Source organism: Hibiscus syriacus, unplaced genomic scaffold, assembly GCF_006381635.1.
Source record: "Hibiscus syriacus cultivar Baekdansim isolate YM2019G1 unplaced genomic scaffold, ASM638163v2 tig00110578_pilon, whole genome shotgun sequence".
Classification (NCBI taxonomy): domain Eukaryota; kingdom Viridiplantae; phylum Streptophyta; class Magnoliopsida; order Malvales; family Malvaceae; genus Hibiscus; species Hibiscus syriacus.
The window spans coordinates 521,427-537,688 of NW_024062789.1; the positions used below are offsets into that span (position 1 = coordinate 521,427).

General features: G+C 39.2%; 1 protein-coding gene and 1 pseudogene across 1 annotated transcript; one reads left to right on the top strand and one right to left on the bottom strand.

The window, feature by feature from the left end:
• Positions 1 to 260: 260 nt before the first annotated feature.
• On the top strand, positions 261 to 4,607 carry LOC120133262 (clumping factor A-like). Its single transcript, XM_039149882.1, has 3 exons — positions 261 to 409; positions 789 to 1,014; positions 3,276 to 4,607. Exons 1-3 carry the CDS (start codon positions 261 to 263, stop codon positions 4,584 to 4,586), a joined length of 1,686 nt encoding a protein of 561 aa, XP_039005813.1. The 3' UTR covers positions 4,587 to 4,607.
• An 8,702-nt stretch (positions 4,608 to 13,309) lies between these two features.
• LOC120133263 lies at positions 13,310 to 15,933 on the bottom strand (annotated as a pseudogene).
• Between the last annotated feature and the right edge of the window lie 329 nt (positions 15,934 to 16,262).

A 16,262-nucleotide genomic window follows, 5' to 3' on the forward strand; every position in this document is an offset into this window, starting at 1 on the left:
AAGAGTGCCCGAAGATTTATTACTAAACAAAAAGATACAACCAGTTCAGAACATAAAATACAACAGAAAACCCCATTAAACCAACCCCAAAGACAACCACCAAATACAATCAAAACACGAAACCTTCTACTAGCCTATGCCTGTTTTAGCTAACCTATTAGCTTCCCCATTAATACATCTGTTAACAAGCCTAGTAATAACATTGAACTCCATAACTAACTTAGCTATTACTCTAACCAAATGAACATAAAGATCTGGGCATGTCTCCGGATTGGAAATCCACTTCAACGCATTGTAGGAATCACTCTCTAGAATTAGACTCCCTTTATCCCTCCACGCCGATTTCTAAAACAAATCTAGCCCAGCATGAATTGCTTTTAACTCAGCAAGGATCGGGGGGCTTGGTCCGGTCGATCTTGAGAAAAACTCCAACCTCTTACTATCAACATCCCTAAGCACACCACCAATACCACTGCATCTCCAGACAAAATTAACAGCCCCATCAACATTAAGTTTAAAGAAGCCCGGAGGGGGGGGACACCACTGAGACTTAGTCAATACAGACCTCGAAGGAGTACGATGTTGATAAGCCAAAGTTTAGTTTCTGTTTAATGATCATCTTACATAGTTTTAAGTAAAGACGAGTACATTAAAAATTGCTTGGTGTTTCTTCTAAGTATCAAGAAACCTGGTCATTCTTTGTTTTTAGTCTCTTATATAAAAGCTTATGTACACATTATATATTGCACTATACACAGCCTTAATCTTGTTTGTCTATATTTTTTCAGTTCTCCAGAAGATAATCGTAATGAGGCTACAACTCTCGAAGAAAACCTAGGTCAGGCACTGGCTCCAGCATCATTATCAGTGGAGAAAGTCAGTCATGATGAAATGGAGGAACATACCCATTTATACCCAAAACTTGGAGAAGAATCGAATGCATTGGAGCAAACTGACATCCAACAACATTCACCTAATTTGGGTGGTGAGAGAAAAGCTTCTGACAATAGTGAGGGGCCACATTGAATAATAATAAAGTTTTACCATAAAGACTAGTGAGAGAAGCTCCTGCTTCTCTCTAGATTTTTAGGCATTTTTTACAGCTCTTTCTTTGATCTCTCTTTTTGTCTTATGATGGCAAGTAAGGTGATTAGTTCTGCTGGGAAGAATTGTTTTACGGTGATCATATTCAACATTCCAGAGCTTTTTCATCATAAAGGTCTTTGGCTGTTATTCGATAAATATGGAGAGGTGGTCGATTCTTTCATCCCTAACAAAAGAAGCAAGGGAGGAAGTAGGTTTGGATTTGTTCCTTTCACCAGTTTGGAGGACGCAAGGAAGGCTATCAGCTGTGTTGACAGATCTAGGATTCGTGGTAATGAAGTTAGAGTTTTCTTGGCCAGATTTCAACCTCGGGCAGCTTTTTGGAGAAAGAAGTTTTCTGGTTTAAAACCAGCCGTGAGCAAGAGTATAGGGAGGATGTTGGGCATTCAGAGGTTTCCATTGTGGGTTCTGTTGACGAGGACAAGCTTTCAACTTGTAGAGGCAGCTTGGTAGGGTGGTGCATAAATTTTTTTTAAGATGAAAGAGTTGGCTGCTATTATGCACAAGGAAGGCATATTAGGCCCGAAAATTATGAGGTTAAGCGGGCTAGCAGTTCTAATCATTTTTGAGGATGAAGAGAGTAGGGATTTCACGCTGAACAATCAGATGGGGGCATTGAATAAATGTTTTGGCAAAGTAGAAGTGTGGTCGAAAAACTTTCATTGCAGCAGCCGCCGGGCGTGGCTATCGTGCAAAGGGATCCCACCGTTTTTGTGGAATCCTTCCACCTTCAGAAGCATTGCAGACAAATGGGGAGAACTTATCTCCATTGAGGAAGGATCTGTGAATCCAGGCTCTTTTGACAGGGCTTTGTTTCAAATTATTACAAACTGCCAAACACGTGTGGAAGAATCCGTTGTTTTGAAAGCTGGGGATTTGTTTTTTACAGTTTTTATTTCTGAGTTTGAGCCTTGTTTCAGTCCTGATTCGGTCTGGGCAGACTCGTTCCTGATGGATGAGGCAGTTGCCTCCCCGTTCTTTTTAGTGGGGGAGCTCGTCGGTGTCTCGCCAGTTATTTCTCCCGTGGTGGAGGTATGTCTTGAGGGAGTTGGTAGAAACGTGGACTGTTCAGCTGGTAGAAACGTGGACTGTTCGGTGGAGAAGATTTCTGAGCGATGTTCTGTGGACGAAGAAAGTCTATTATGTTGTATGGGGGAAAGATTTAATGGCTGCATCTTGTCGGGTGGGGAAGTAGTGGAGAGGAACATAGGGGAGGATTATATTATGGGTTTAAGGAATAATATTGTTGGTATGGAGAAGATTTCTTCGGAATTCGAGGATGTGGTGGAGCACGAGATTGTGTTGGAACACGCGGTGAGAGAGTCAGTTTTTGAAAGAAGCGAAAGTTGTAAGTCTGCACGTGATATAGTGGGAATAATGGATTTTTTTGATTCGTCCAACTTGGATGGTCGGTTAAAGGCAAAGGTGATGAAGAACGTGATTAACATTATCAAAAAACGTGCTATTAGTAATTCTAAGGGTATGGAGGCCCAACAGGATGGGGATGTGGTTGGCAATTTGGATGGAAGAGCTAAATCGGGGTGTGTAGATAAGGATTTGAAACAGATTCTTAGAGTATTGGAGGGGAATTTAACTCTTCCCAATCCTTTGAAGATAGAGATTCGGGTCCCCAAATAAAGGCTAGATACTGCTGAACCAAGAAACAGAAGAAGGTTCAATGTGAGGGTGTTTTGTCTGTTCTTGGAGCCAGAATATGTTTCCGTTTTTTCCAACTTTGGAGAAAGAGTCTACAGCTGGGTTTTCTGCCCTCTTCGTGTGGAAGCTCCTGGATGTTGTGTTTTATTTTGGCTTCTTTGGTTCGAGTCAGCTGTACTTTTTGGTCTTTATTTTAGGAGTTTTGTTTTCTGGTGCCCTTCGAGCCAAGAGTTAGACTTTCAGTCGGGTCAGTCCTTTAGAGGCTGTTGCAGTTGATATGTTGGATTAGGTTGAGTTTTGTTGCTGCTGTGGGGGTGTTTTCGGTTGTTTTATGGTGTTATGTTTTATGTAGGGGGTCGATCTCTGGATGTATATTGGTTTTTTTATGTTTAATGAAATCATAAGGCACTATTTTCCTCCTTCCGCTGATTAAGGAGCTCATCTATAAGTCCCTCTAATCAAGAAAGAGGTTTTTAATAAGACCTTCAATTCCTATTAAAAAAAACAATAGTGAGGGGCCAGCAAATAGTACTAGTGACAGTGGCAGTGATAGTGACAGTGACAATGATAGCAGTGACAGTGGAAGCCACAACAGAGGTGCAAGCCCAGCAGCAAGTGGGAGTGGTAGTAGCAGTGATAGTGAAAGTGATGCTTCTTCCAATAGCAAGGAAGGGTCTGATGAGGATGTAGATATAATGACAAGCGACGATGACAAAGAGACAAAGCAGGATATACCAACATCTGAACCAGGACTTTTGACTTCACCTGTAACATGGCAGGCAGAACATGACAGGTCTCTGCAGAACGGAATGGATGAAAATCATGATGATGATGGATCTGATGCAGTTGATATTGAAGGTAATGGATCGGATGCTGTTGACATTGAACAAGACTTGCCTGAAGATGAACAGGAAATCGAAATGGCTGCCAACACAAACAAAGAATGTGAGAAACATGAGGAAGGAACAAAACCGTCGTCATCTGATCATGATGAATTCCAGGGGTGCCAAAATTTCATAGGGAATTTGTTTGATGACACAGAAAACATGGTTACGGATAACATAAGGAATGAACAATCTGATTACTCGGTGAAGAGCAAAGGTAAATCTAAAAGGGGATCTGATTCGAAGCACATTTATGAGAAGTCTAAGCATTCTAAAAGATTGAAGTTTGAAAGCATATCTCAGTCACTTGTCTCTGGGAGTAGAGATGCAGAGTTATTTGGCAGTAGTAGACCCATAGAGGAGCCTTACCAAAGCTCAAATAAAGGTGACAAGGACTATGCTGACTCTCAAAAGGGATACAATCAGGTGTTTCCCAGGAAATCTAGTACATATTTTCACCAATCATGTCGAAAGTCATCTGATCCAGCTGCTTGGACTAAAGCTGGTAATACAGCTGAAAGGCCTTTGAAACATACTGAGAGTTCAATACCTGGTAGTAAGTTCACTGCGAAAAATGTGCATGAAGGTTATGTCATTCAAAAAGATAACCCTTCTAGGGACACCCAAAATGAGGACGGTTTAATGAAGGGAAAAAATTCACTGACAAATCCTAAAAGTGGTGCTCGAGGTAAAGATGCTGTGCCTTCTGATTTCCAGCACATGAAACATGGCGAAACTGTTGGAAAGTCCAAGGACTCTGGACATATTTCTGGCTCCTATATTAATTATTCTCTGAAGGATAACAACAGGGTTAGTGAAGATAGATATCCGACTAATGGCAAAAGCAACGTTCTCCAACGAGAGCTTTCACATTTGGAGTTAGGTGAGATTCGTGAGCCGCTGATTGGGGAAACTCCTACCAAGAAGCAATTTGAAAGTTAAGCTTCTGTTAAACAGTCAAGTGGTAGACCAAGCACCTCGGAGAACTCTAATCCCGATCTAAGCAAGGGAAAACCTTTTGGGAATGCAAATAGGGATTCAGGAAAATCATCTTCACCTAATCTAAGTGGGCTTAGAAGAACACCAGAACATCTTGTTGAAGATTTATCTAGATCGCATCATAGGGTTGTTCTGTCTCAGAAGCAGCAACTCTCAAGATTTGACCGTCCAGAATTTGGGTCCCAGTTTAACAGATTGGCTGATAATGGTAAAACCAAGCAAACAGACACTGCTGCAAAACTGGGAGTTGGCCTGGAGGATTATGGTGAAAGCCATAAGAAAGCACCAGCCAGTTCTCCACAACAGAAGGTATCTAAACGAGGCTTAGCATCCCAGTTCATGAAGGAAAGTAAAATTCCAACATCAAATAAAATGCTGGATACAACTGATATGAGCAAGGATGTGGTTCTGAAAGAGGGTAATGCAAATGGTCGAAAGAAAAGAGGTTCTTCAGATGAAGACTATTTGCCTTATTTTAAGTATGAAAAAGATGAGCCAGAACACAAAGGACTGATTAAGGATTCATCTCATTTTTCGTTCATTTATGTGTTTGGTGGACTTTGTACTGTGTTGACTTGTTCGATGAACTAACCTCTTAATATAGGAATGAATTTGAAAAGCTGGGTAAGGACCTTGAATATTGGAAAGGTAGGGACAAGGAGAAATATTACAAGACCTTGGACCAATTGATGGAGTCTTATCACCAATGTGGAATGGTAGATATTTTATCTCTATTTTCTTTGCTATATCCTTTTTGTTATTTTTTTTGATAGGAATAGGAGGTCTCATTAAAAACCTCCCTCATAGTTGGCTCTTGTGAAAGAGGCAACTAGCGGAAGGAGGAAAAGAGTACCTCATTATATTAAAACCATGTTTACATAAGATTACATCTTACTAAATAAACTGTCCGAAATAAAATACAAACCAAAACAACCATAAAGCTCAAACATCAACCAATACACTCTTTAGCTAGCTTATCAGCCTCCCAATTGCATGTCCTAGGAATCCATCTAACAATAATACCCCTAGCAGAAACTAAGGCCTCAATTTCCCCAACTAAAGTATTGAAAAGAGTAGGGGCAGAAAATGGCATCAAAATCCAATCAACTGCTGTTTTACAATCTGTCTCAAGGATTAGTCTTCCCTTCAGAGCCCATTCGGAAGAAATGAATAGATCAATCCCTTGTTTAATAGCTTTTAGCTCAGCTAACATAGGAGGACCATGTCCCACCGCAAAAGAAAAGGTATATAAAGTAGAACAATCCGAATCTTTCAAGACTCCTATAATACCTCCCTGTAGCCCATCACCTCTTACCGCACCATCAACATTGAATTTAAAGAAATTCGGAGGAGGCGGAGACCAGTTAAGAACCTTCTCCTTATTGTAGGATTTTATAGGCAAATTGTCTGCAAGCGATGGATCCCCTACTAGTAGGTCAACTTGAATATTAACATGAGGAAATTTCGCTAAAAACCATTTAGCCAACCTAAATCTGGAAATAAAGAATAGGGATGAATTATCTAATGTCCAGTTTTCAAAAACCACTGCATTCCTAGCTTTCCAAATAGACCATAGAACAACACCTGGAATGAACTTCCAAATATTAGAACACCCCTTAGATAAGACCAAGAGCAAAGAAAGGAAGGAGGATCTTGGGGCATGACGAAGAGATGTCCCAAAACCTTAAAAATCTATACCACAACTCCTCTGCAACCGAGCATGAAAAAAAACAGATGACGAATTGATTCCTCATATTTGTGGCAAAAAGGGCATAAAACATCTTCTAGATTGACCCCTCTTTTCTTCAATTCCACTCTTACCGCCAATTTCTGATGAGTAAACTGCCATAGAAATGTTTCCACTCGAGGAGGAGTTAATCCGGACCACACCCATTTCTTCCATTGAAAATGACCTCCAGTTCTGCTTGAGATAGTCATTCTACAGGATTTTAACGAGAACAAACCATCCCCTTTCCCCGACCACCCCATAAAATCATCCACTGATTCATTCGGTGTTATGTTGTCAATCAAAAGCATTAAGGAAAGCCACTGATCCAATTCCCAGTCACAAAGATTTCTCCTTAGCTGAATGTTCCAAACCCAACCATTAGCTACAAATCCACCAAATTCAACCAATTTTCCCCTTTTGTTAGTCGACAGAGCATAGATTCTAGGAAATTGAATCTTAAGAGTAGATCCATTAACCCAAATATCATTCCAAAAATCAATTGACCTACCATTCCCCACTTGGATCTTCGAATTGGATCTCAAACAATCCCCAATCTCATCCTTTTTCTCATAGTTACTCCGAATTCCTCTCCACACCCATGAATCTTGAAGAGAAACAACCTTGCCTATAGACAGAGAGTCCATACTGACATTATGAATACAACAAATCAGTTTTTTCCATTGAGAATCTTTGTCATTTGCATACTTCCAAACCCATTTCCCTAGCAAAACTCTATTAATCATACTTAAGTCCAATACTCCTAAGCCTCCTTCTTCCAATGGTTGACAAACTGTACTCTAATTCACCCAATGAACCCTCTTCTTGTCAGATTCTTCACCCCAAAGAAATCTTGCCAATACTGAGTTAATTTTCTGATTGACCTTAAACGGAATTTTGAAAATGGAGAGGTAAAAAATAGGTAAGGAGGACAATACCGATTTTATCAACACCAATCTTCCAGCCAACGATAAAGAAGCAGCTTTCCACCCTGCTAATCTGGTGAAAACTTTATGTAAAACTGGTTCCCACAATAACTCTGAATTTTTCTTTGTTTCTATCGGAAGACCTAGATAAGTCATAGGAAAAGATCCCACTCCACAACCTGCTTCCAGTAGCTCACCAGCAATATTAAACAGAAGAGGAGATAGACTACAACCTTGTCTCAGCCCTTTGCCCATCTAAAATTCTTGAGTAGGGGAACCATTAATTAGGACTGAAATTGAAGCAGAAGAAATACAATAATCCATCCAAGAAATCCATTTGTCTCCAAAACCCATTATCTTCAATAACCTCAAAATAATTGGCCATTCCACTGAGTCAAAGGCTCTGCGAAAATCTACTTTAAAAACAACTCCTTTCCTACCTTTCTTCCTCCAGTAATCTATAGATTTATTTGCCATAAAAGCGCAATCAATGAGCTGCCTACCCGGAATAAAGGCGAACTGTAATGGGCTGATCAAAACTTTAATAACAGAAACCAATCTCCTCGATAAGATTCTAGAGATAATTTTGTACAAACTTCCAACAAGACTAATTGGTCTATAATCTTCAATAACTTCAGGGTTGAGTTTTTTAGGAATCAAAATAATGAAAGCATGGTTGACCCCATGCTCCCAACTCATTCCTCTGTGAAAGTCATCCACAAACTTCATTAAATGATCCTTCAAAACAGGCCAGAATTTTTTAAAGAAACCCATCGTGAAGCCGTCTGGACCCGGGGCTTTGGAGCTGTCCGAGTGAAACACTGCTTCCCTAACTTCATGTTCTGAAAACCGTACCTCAAGTCCATTTTTCTGCTCCTCTGATGTCATGAAATTGAGATTAATTTCCTCTACCTCCAGCGTATTTTTAGAGCTGTAGTTCTCCTTAAAATACTCAAAGGCAAATTTTTTCAGCATCTCCGGATCAGAAATTTCTTCATCAGCCACTCTCAGGGCCAAAATTGAATTCATTCTATTTCTATTTAAAGTTGTTAAATGTAAAAACTTTGTATTCCTATCCCCATCCTTGATCCACTTCAATCTTGATCTTTGTAACCAAATACTCTATTCCCTCCTATGCAGCTTCCATAATTCATTCCTGGACAGAATCAACAAATCCCTTTCTTGAATGGAAATCCCTCATTCTTGCAATTTGAATTCCAGATCATTAATCAAGTTTTCTAGTTGAGAAATTTTTTCAGAAATCCTCTTTTGAGTCGAAAAAGGCCTATCCCTGATCTTCTGCTTTGTTCCTCGAAGTAGAGAAAATAGACCCCTTCGACCATTCGCCTTCACCGTAGACAATGAATTTTCAATCAACTCAACAAACCCGTCTTCCTCTAACAAATAGTTGTATAATCGAAAAGGTTTTGGTCCCCAATTGTTGTATTCTTCTACTAACACCACAGGATTATGATCCGAAAGGGATTTTGGGAACATTTTTTGGATCATATTAGGAAATTGATTTAGGAAAGAACCACTGATAATAAACCGATCAAGCCTTACCCAAGTAGGAGACTCTCTGTTGTTGCACCAAGTATATCTTCCTCCAACTAATGGTAAATCCATAAGATTAAAATGTTGAACAAAGTATCTAAACAAATCCATGGAATGCCAGTTTTGAGCTACACCACATTTCTCCCTTGTATCCAAATAAGCATTAAAATCCCCTCCTATGCAGACTGGCAGGTTTAAACACTGCACAAAACACATCAGCTCCGTAAAGAATTCATCTTTATCCGCTTCTACTGCTGGACCATATACATTTATTAAAACACAATCAAAATTATACAGCTTGAACTTTCCTGATAATGCTATGAATCTGCTATGTTTATGTTCGGCATTGACCACAAAAACACTCTCATTCCACAAACTTATCAGACCTCCTGCAGAACCCTCAGCTGGAAGAAAGACATGACCTTTCAATAGATTACCTCCTAACCTCCTCCATAAATTGCTTTTACAAACATTCAGTTTTGACTCCTGTAAGAATAAGGATAGACGGCTTCTCTCTAGTAACGAGTCTGGCCACTACTCTTATTTTTTCTCTTCTCCCAAGACCTCTAATATTCCATGTGATTAATTTTAACTTAGACATAAAATTGACAATCATAAACTCCACATCAAACCAAAGAAACCATCAGGGTCATTGAGAAGACCCCTTTAATTCCATCCTAAAAATCTCCTCCTCTAGTAATTGCTGCCCCCCTTTAAAGGTGATCCCCAACATTTCACAGACCTCCTTAATAGCAGCAGCTTCAATCCTAGCTTTAACAGAAGATTGGAAAGACTGAGAAACCTCCCTGACTTGCTCCACTGACTCCCTGACCTTACTTCTAAGAACCTTTCTATAAACTCTATCATAGAAGCTGATAGACACTTCAGTATCCGAGCAAACACTTCCTGATCGACGAGGGGCTATTCTCAACTTTCGCTTATTAGTAAGGCTTTTAGACCGAGGAATACACTGATCCTGCTGAATAATAGGAACTAGATGACTTTCCTTTGCTTTAAACTGGTCATCTTTCTTGTGGCATGGAGTACTTCCCTCTTGAATCTCATTATTTCTATTCTTTGTATTCGAACTTGAGAAGATTTCCTCATTAGAGTTACATAAATTATCATTCATAACCTTCTCCATCTGCTTACCACCTTTCGATTTATCAACTGTACATTTAAACCCCTCTACATCATTATAAATTTGCAAACTAATAATGTGGTCCCCCTCCAGGCTTTTTGAACCAATGTAGTTATGCTTTCTTATAACATCTCCCTGTTCAGTTGGATTCACTTCCTTTCCCCACTGAAAATTGACTTTCTCCCCCCTATCCTCCCTCTCATCAGCAGCACTCAAGTGAATTGTAGGACTGGCATTGGGCTGTAAGACAAACTTGTCCCCAACCCATTTAAGATTAAATGCTGGCCCACTGGGAACCCATTTTTTATTTCGAAATAATGCAGTCTCATTTTCCTCAGATTGCACTGAGTCTACCGGATCAATTGTATCTCTCAATCCCAAGCCCAAGTGATTGTCATTCTGACTTGTCTTAATTCCCAAGAAACCTGACAGCCCACAATCAGAATTATCTGCTGTTGACTTACTCGATTGGACATGTCCCCCACTGACTCCATTCACTCCACTGTTCTGCCCACAATTTAGCCAAGAAATGACTTTAAGCCTAGCATCCTCTGCAGACTCATCCCTGTCTTCAGCCCGAGTAGGATGTCTGCCAGATCCCACCTCTGACACGACATAACCACTGTTCCTCTTTTTTGAAAATTTCTCCATCTTCTTCCTTCCCGCTTCTTCCTCTGGTTTAATCAAAACAGATCCCAGAGTGATCGTAACTTTGAACGATCTACCATACGAACCAATCGTCACTTTATCAGGAATATCATAAGGACTTTCCACCCTGAGCAGAACTTTTGCCGTCGAGAGGTCCGATCTGCTCTCTGAATCTTTGTTAAAAACATAGAAACTGACCCCACTTCCTTGTAAGCTTTCTTAAGAATGCCTCATTCCAACACAGTAAAGGCAATCCAAATAACTCAATCTGGCAAAGTGCCGACGGAACTCCATCCTCGTTCAAAACTGGGGCTAACCAATCAAAGCATAAGAACAACTTTTCCTTTTTATTCATCCATACCTGTGAGGCCTCCTCCACCGAGTTGAAAGTAATTATGCATGCATTCCATGCATAACCCCATCTAACAACTTGAACTTCCATGCCTTCTAACTCCAGAGCGTCCTTCACCGAGTTATGTTCAAAAGAAGACTTCATTATCCCTGATAGTGAACGTTTAACCCATTCCGAATTATCTGATGGAATATGCATGTCCCAAACGTTTCTCACAGTTGGAACACTCTGATTGTTACCTGGCAAGTTTGCCCCTGATATTGTTTTCCTTCTCAAATCATAATCAGAGTTCACCACATCCTTATACGATCTGTTATCTCTCAAGCTTCTCAACAACACAGCTCTCCTCCCCGATCCTGGTGCATCTTTAATCTCAGACCTGATCTCCAACATTCTCTTCCCCTCCACAGCTTCCCTTCTCTTAACCTTTTGATACTTAGCGATCCCTACTGAGACTCTTCTTCCATCAAGCCACTTCCCATTCACGAACCGGATTGCCTTGTTTCTACTTTCCTCGCGAGCATATTGGACGAAAGCAAAAGTAGAAGATTTATAATTTGGTTTTTCTAAAAAACGAGGGATGAAAATCCTCAAGATCTGACCATAAGGACTAAAATAATTCCTTAACACCCCTCTGGAAACACTTTTGTTAAGATTATCAATGAACACTGTCCATTCCTCATCAGCATCAATGGAAATTTTTGACTTTTCTCTCACTCTCTCTCTACCTAATGCGCTCATATCTAGTTTAGGAGTATGACATATGTTGTCTTCTATTGTTAGAATTGGTTTTTTGGCTGTTGCGTGTATATCCTTTTTGTTATTGATGATGGGATGTTTTAAGACGTGGAATCCTCTTGAGAGATTTTGTTTCACTACTCATGCCTGATATGTTGAGCTTCAGATTATTATCAAGTTACTTATTGGTGCAGATCTAAAATTCAGGCCCTGCAATGTGACTAACCTCCTTTTGCCATTTAATTAGTAAGAAGATGATAAATAGCAGGAAACAGTATTTTCTTATTTTCAGGAGGTGTTTAGAGTCGAACAGAACAGATTGATGGATAAGATAATTTGCTAGCTGCAAATTTACTTCATTATGTGATCTGTTTAGAAGTTTGCACATGATGATAATTGGGTAAAATAATAAACTATTGTGGTAGGTCTCATTACAGTATCAGGTGCTTTGTGTGTCTTGTAAGAATCTCAGTGCTTTCTTTTATTTAGAAAATGCGAGGATGTTGAAGATCTGTATCTGTTCTGAAATGTCCCTGGTGTCCATATTTTACTTTAAAAATTGAAAAAATTTCAGTAGGGTTTATGTTCTGATCAAGTGCTGTTTTGATTGGCAGACATAAAAGACTGAAGAAAGTATTTTTTGTGCTTCATCAAGAACTAAAGGTCATTGCTAGCGCTGTCATTTTATCTCTTTTCTTTATCTTTCCTTTATCATTGTTAACTTGAGTGTTTCTTCCTAATTCCAGAACCTTAAGCAGAGGCTCAGAGAGTATGCCGAGTTACAGTCAACAGATTGATGTTGAATTATTCGAAACCTGTCATGTAACAGAATGTATCCTCTATTTTCATACCTGAGCTGCAATCGGCTCAGACCTGTCTCCATCGCATTTCAGGTAGACATTCTTACAAACAGTGATGTGTTGCTTTTCCTCTTGAAGAATGGAGCACTTGTAAATGGTTATAGTTGGTCGTTCAAGGTGATTGGAATGGGGCCCATGGTCCTTGAAGGATCGGAGGTGTGATGTACAAATAGCTTGAACCCAAATTGGGTGTGTACAATGTGTAGAATTTTGGCTTTCGGCCACCAATTTTGTTCTAGAATTTTTTGACAGTTTTGTTTAATCATTGGCTTGCTAGAAACAATTTCTTTCAATGCGTATACAAATTATTGAAAAAAAGAAAAGAAAAGGCTTCTTAATCATTGCTTAGACTTTTGAAAGTACAGTGATTAATTTTTGTTTTTAAGTTAGAAATTGAATTTACAATGTTTAAATTGGTTGTGTATAATGTTTTTAAAATTTTTACTCTGCACAATTTATAATTTAACACTGTCCTTCAATTTTGTTTTTCCATCGTTCCTCGCTACTCGTACTAGGAAATGAAATGAACTTCTGAACCAAGTGAATTCAATTCACGGACTCAACTTGCAACAATTTCCCCAAAAAATTTTGTAATTATTCTGGAAAAGAAAACGACCACAAGAACATTATTGAAGATGGATTGAGACGCAAGAAAACTCTTCTATTTTCTTGACCCTCCAAGCTTTTGGAATTCCATCTCCAATTCTAGTTAGTTTTAAGTTCATTCCTCTGAAATATACCCTTCATCGGCAACCTCTGTGGAAGATCCATAGGACCTTATACAAAAGATGTAATAGAACACATTGACAAGACTCAACCCTGCAAGAAGGAAATAGTAATAGTCGAAACGTGCCTCGTTAAGGTTATCGGCCACCCAACTAGGTTTCCTGTTTCTCGAAGTAGTCTTGTTCACAATGTTAAACAAAGCAGTGCCAACAAATTTGCCACCACCATTGACAGGAAGAACAAGGAGTTACCGATGCGTGACTTGTTCACTGGTGCTGTACCCAACACTGAAGCTGTACCCATCACTATAAACCGTGTGAGAAGCCACAACATTGACATATTCACTGGTGCGTTAGGGATCTTCTCATGCCCCACGATGATTACTTTGCTTAATCTGATCTTTCAACAATTGCTGTGAGTCCCATGGCTATTACAGAGAGGAATAAACAGAGTCCCATCCTAGTGTTGACACTGATATATACTTGTTTTCCCCTGATCTTTGATGTTATTGGGATTATCACACGCTCGTAAACAACCCAAAGCACGGAAGTGAAGTAAACGATGACGATTAATGAGGCTGCCGGCATATGGAAGCCTCCGAAAACGTGTCGGTTCATGGCACTAGCTTGGAGAACCGGGAACGAGTACTGGTTTCCAGCAATTGCGATTACGATCCCCGTAGACCATACTGGGATCACTTTTAAAAGCGCTTTAAGCTCTTCCACTTTCGGGACAGTGCAAATTCTCGATGGGTTTAAGGCCAATCTAACGGGGACTATCTCCTCTTCGGCGTTTACAATAATGCTAGCTTTGTTCATAATCTGTCACTTTTAAAGGTAATCTCCGACTCCTTTTCGTAATGGTAACACGAATTTAGAGTCGGAAACGGGATGCTTCTTTTCTTATATGAAACCCAAATAACTTGTGCGAAACCCTAAAGAGGCTGGTGCTGGCTTTCTTCTTAATATAGAAGGGTGAAGCAATGTTAAACGCCACAGTGGACAACAACATTAGGAATGCACAAGTACCATATCCGATATTCCATCCACAGACTTGTATAATATAAACAACAACAGTCAAACCAAAGGAGCCACCGAGGGATGCTGCAGCATAATATCAGCTAAAATAGCTCTCCAGGATCTTTTAATTCTTGTTGGTCAATTGATCGGCACCGAATGGCATGGAACAAGGCCTAATGCCGCCTGCTCCGGTGGACTGGAAAAACAAGGCAGAGATCAGGATAGCCATCTGGCCTGCTGTGGCGAATTTGCAGCTGTGAGTTGAAGTGTTACAAGGAGGAGGTATTACCTGTGGTATAACGGTTGTTAACCATAAAATTGCAACTCCCTGAAACATGTAAGTAAGACCAGTTAAGCATAACAACTATTGTAGAAGACATAAGAAAGAGGTAAACTAATTACCAGGAAACTGGCAATCGAACCCAAGCCAATGGTAGCGAAACGACCAATATAAGAATCAGCGAAGAATGCACCCAAAATGTATGATTATAATGTTTGATGCATATTTTACTAAATTATCTTTGTGATATATGTTTTTTCCCCCAAAAGTTAAACTTTGATATGAAATTATAAATATTTAAATGAAAATTCATAGAAATATTTTAATCATTACACTACCTAACTTTTGAGAGGAAAAATACATTTAACATATAATTAGTATATCAATTTTTTATTTTTAATTACTTTTTATAAATATCATATTTATTCATAATAACATAATATAAAAAATAATATTTTAATCTCAAATGAAAAAATAATATAGTTTTCATAATTGTCTGTATCTAATACTCTCATAAATTATGTGTGAGTACACACTACAGCAAACATCAGTAGGAAGTAAAATATATTATTTCTTCTGATTATTTTCAATCCTTTTCATCTTTTCCCCTTCTTTTTATGACAATTGAATTGTTTAAATCTGTAAAGTGGTGTCCATGGTGTCTTAATGTTAGTTAATATATGCAGGAATCAAATTATCGAGACACTATCTAACCATTTTTAAGAATTCCCAGAACGCCATTTTTAATCTTAATGCTTTCCCCTTCTAGGAAAAGGAGGTTACGTGGTAACCCTAATTCTCTCTTTGCATGGCATCATGTCCATGAGTGCGTTGGACAAAACAAAATTTATTCAAACCTTTAAAAGGTGCACAAATAAATGGATGTTTGTCCCTACTGATAAAAACTCTTTTAAGAAAATAGTGATATCGGAGGAGTAGCAGAACAAAGTTGGACGATGTAAGGGCCAAACAAGTCAATAATGAAGGTTGGAATTAAGCCATTCAAGCAGCCTTGGGTGATCGCAGTTACTGATTTGCAACACGCCGATCCGATTTCCAGCTTGTTAGTCAAGAACACATGACAATGTCTTGAAAACAAGCTTCAATGTAGTACAACTGTGATTCGCATGATCCAATTTCATTAGGCACGGCAGCATGAGTCAAAGGCATTGCTATAGGTGGAGACCCGTTGGTAAGAGAAAAGAATGGAAACCGGGGCAGCGATGCCGGCGACACAGTTGCATCAGGAAAGTCCGAAAAACGTTTGCATGTGAAGGGATCTGCTTCATAATATAATGAACCGCCACCAGTTGCTTCCATGGCTGGCCATTGTGTTGCCCACAAGATGGAGCATGTTAAGAAAATCAACAATGAATCTGGAAACATTTTCATTATTTTTTTAGTATAAAAATGGGTAAGAAGTATACATTCAGGTAGCCATATTTTGCAACTGGGAATCAAATTATGTAAACCAGAAAATGTGGTTGGGTTTTATAGTGTGGGATTTGAGAAGTTAGAGTTGCAGCCGAAATTGTCCCTGCAATGAAAACTGGTTTTCATGAAAATGTTGTGGTAGGTCATGCACTCTTTTCTTTCCTAGTTGTTACTCCGGTAATCCATTGAGTGAAAACACAAGTTTAATGTGACTA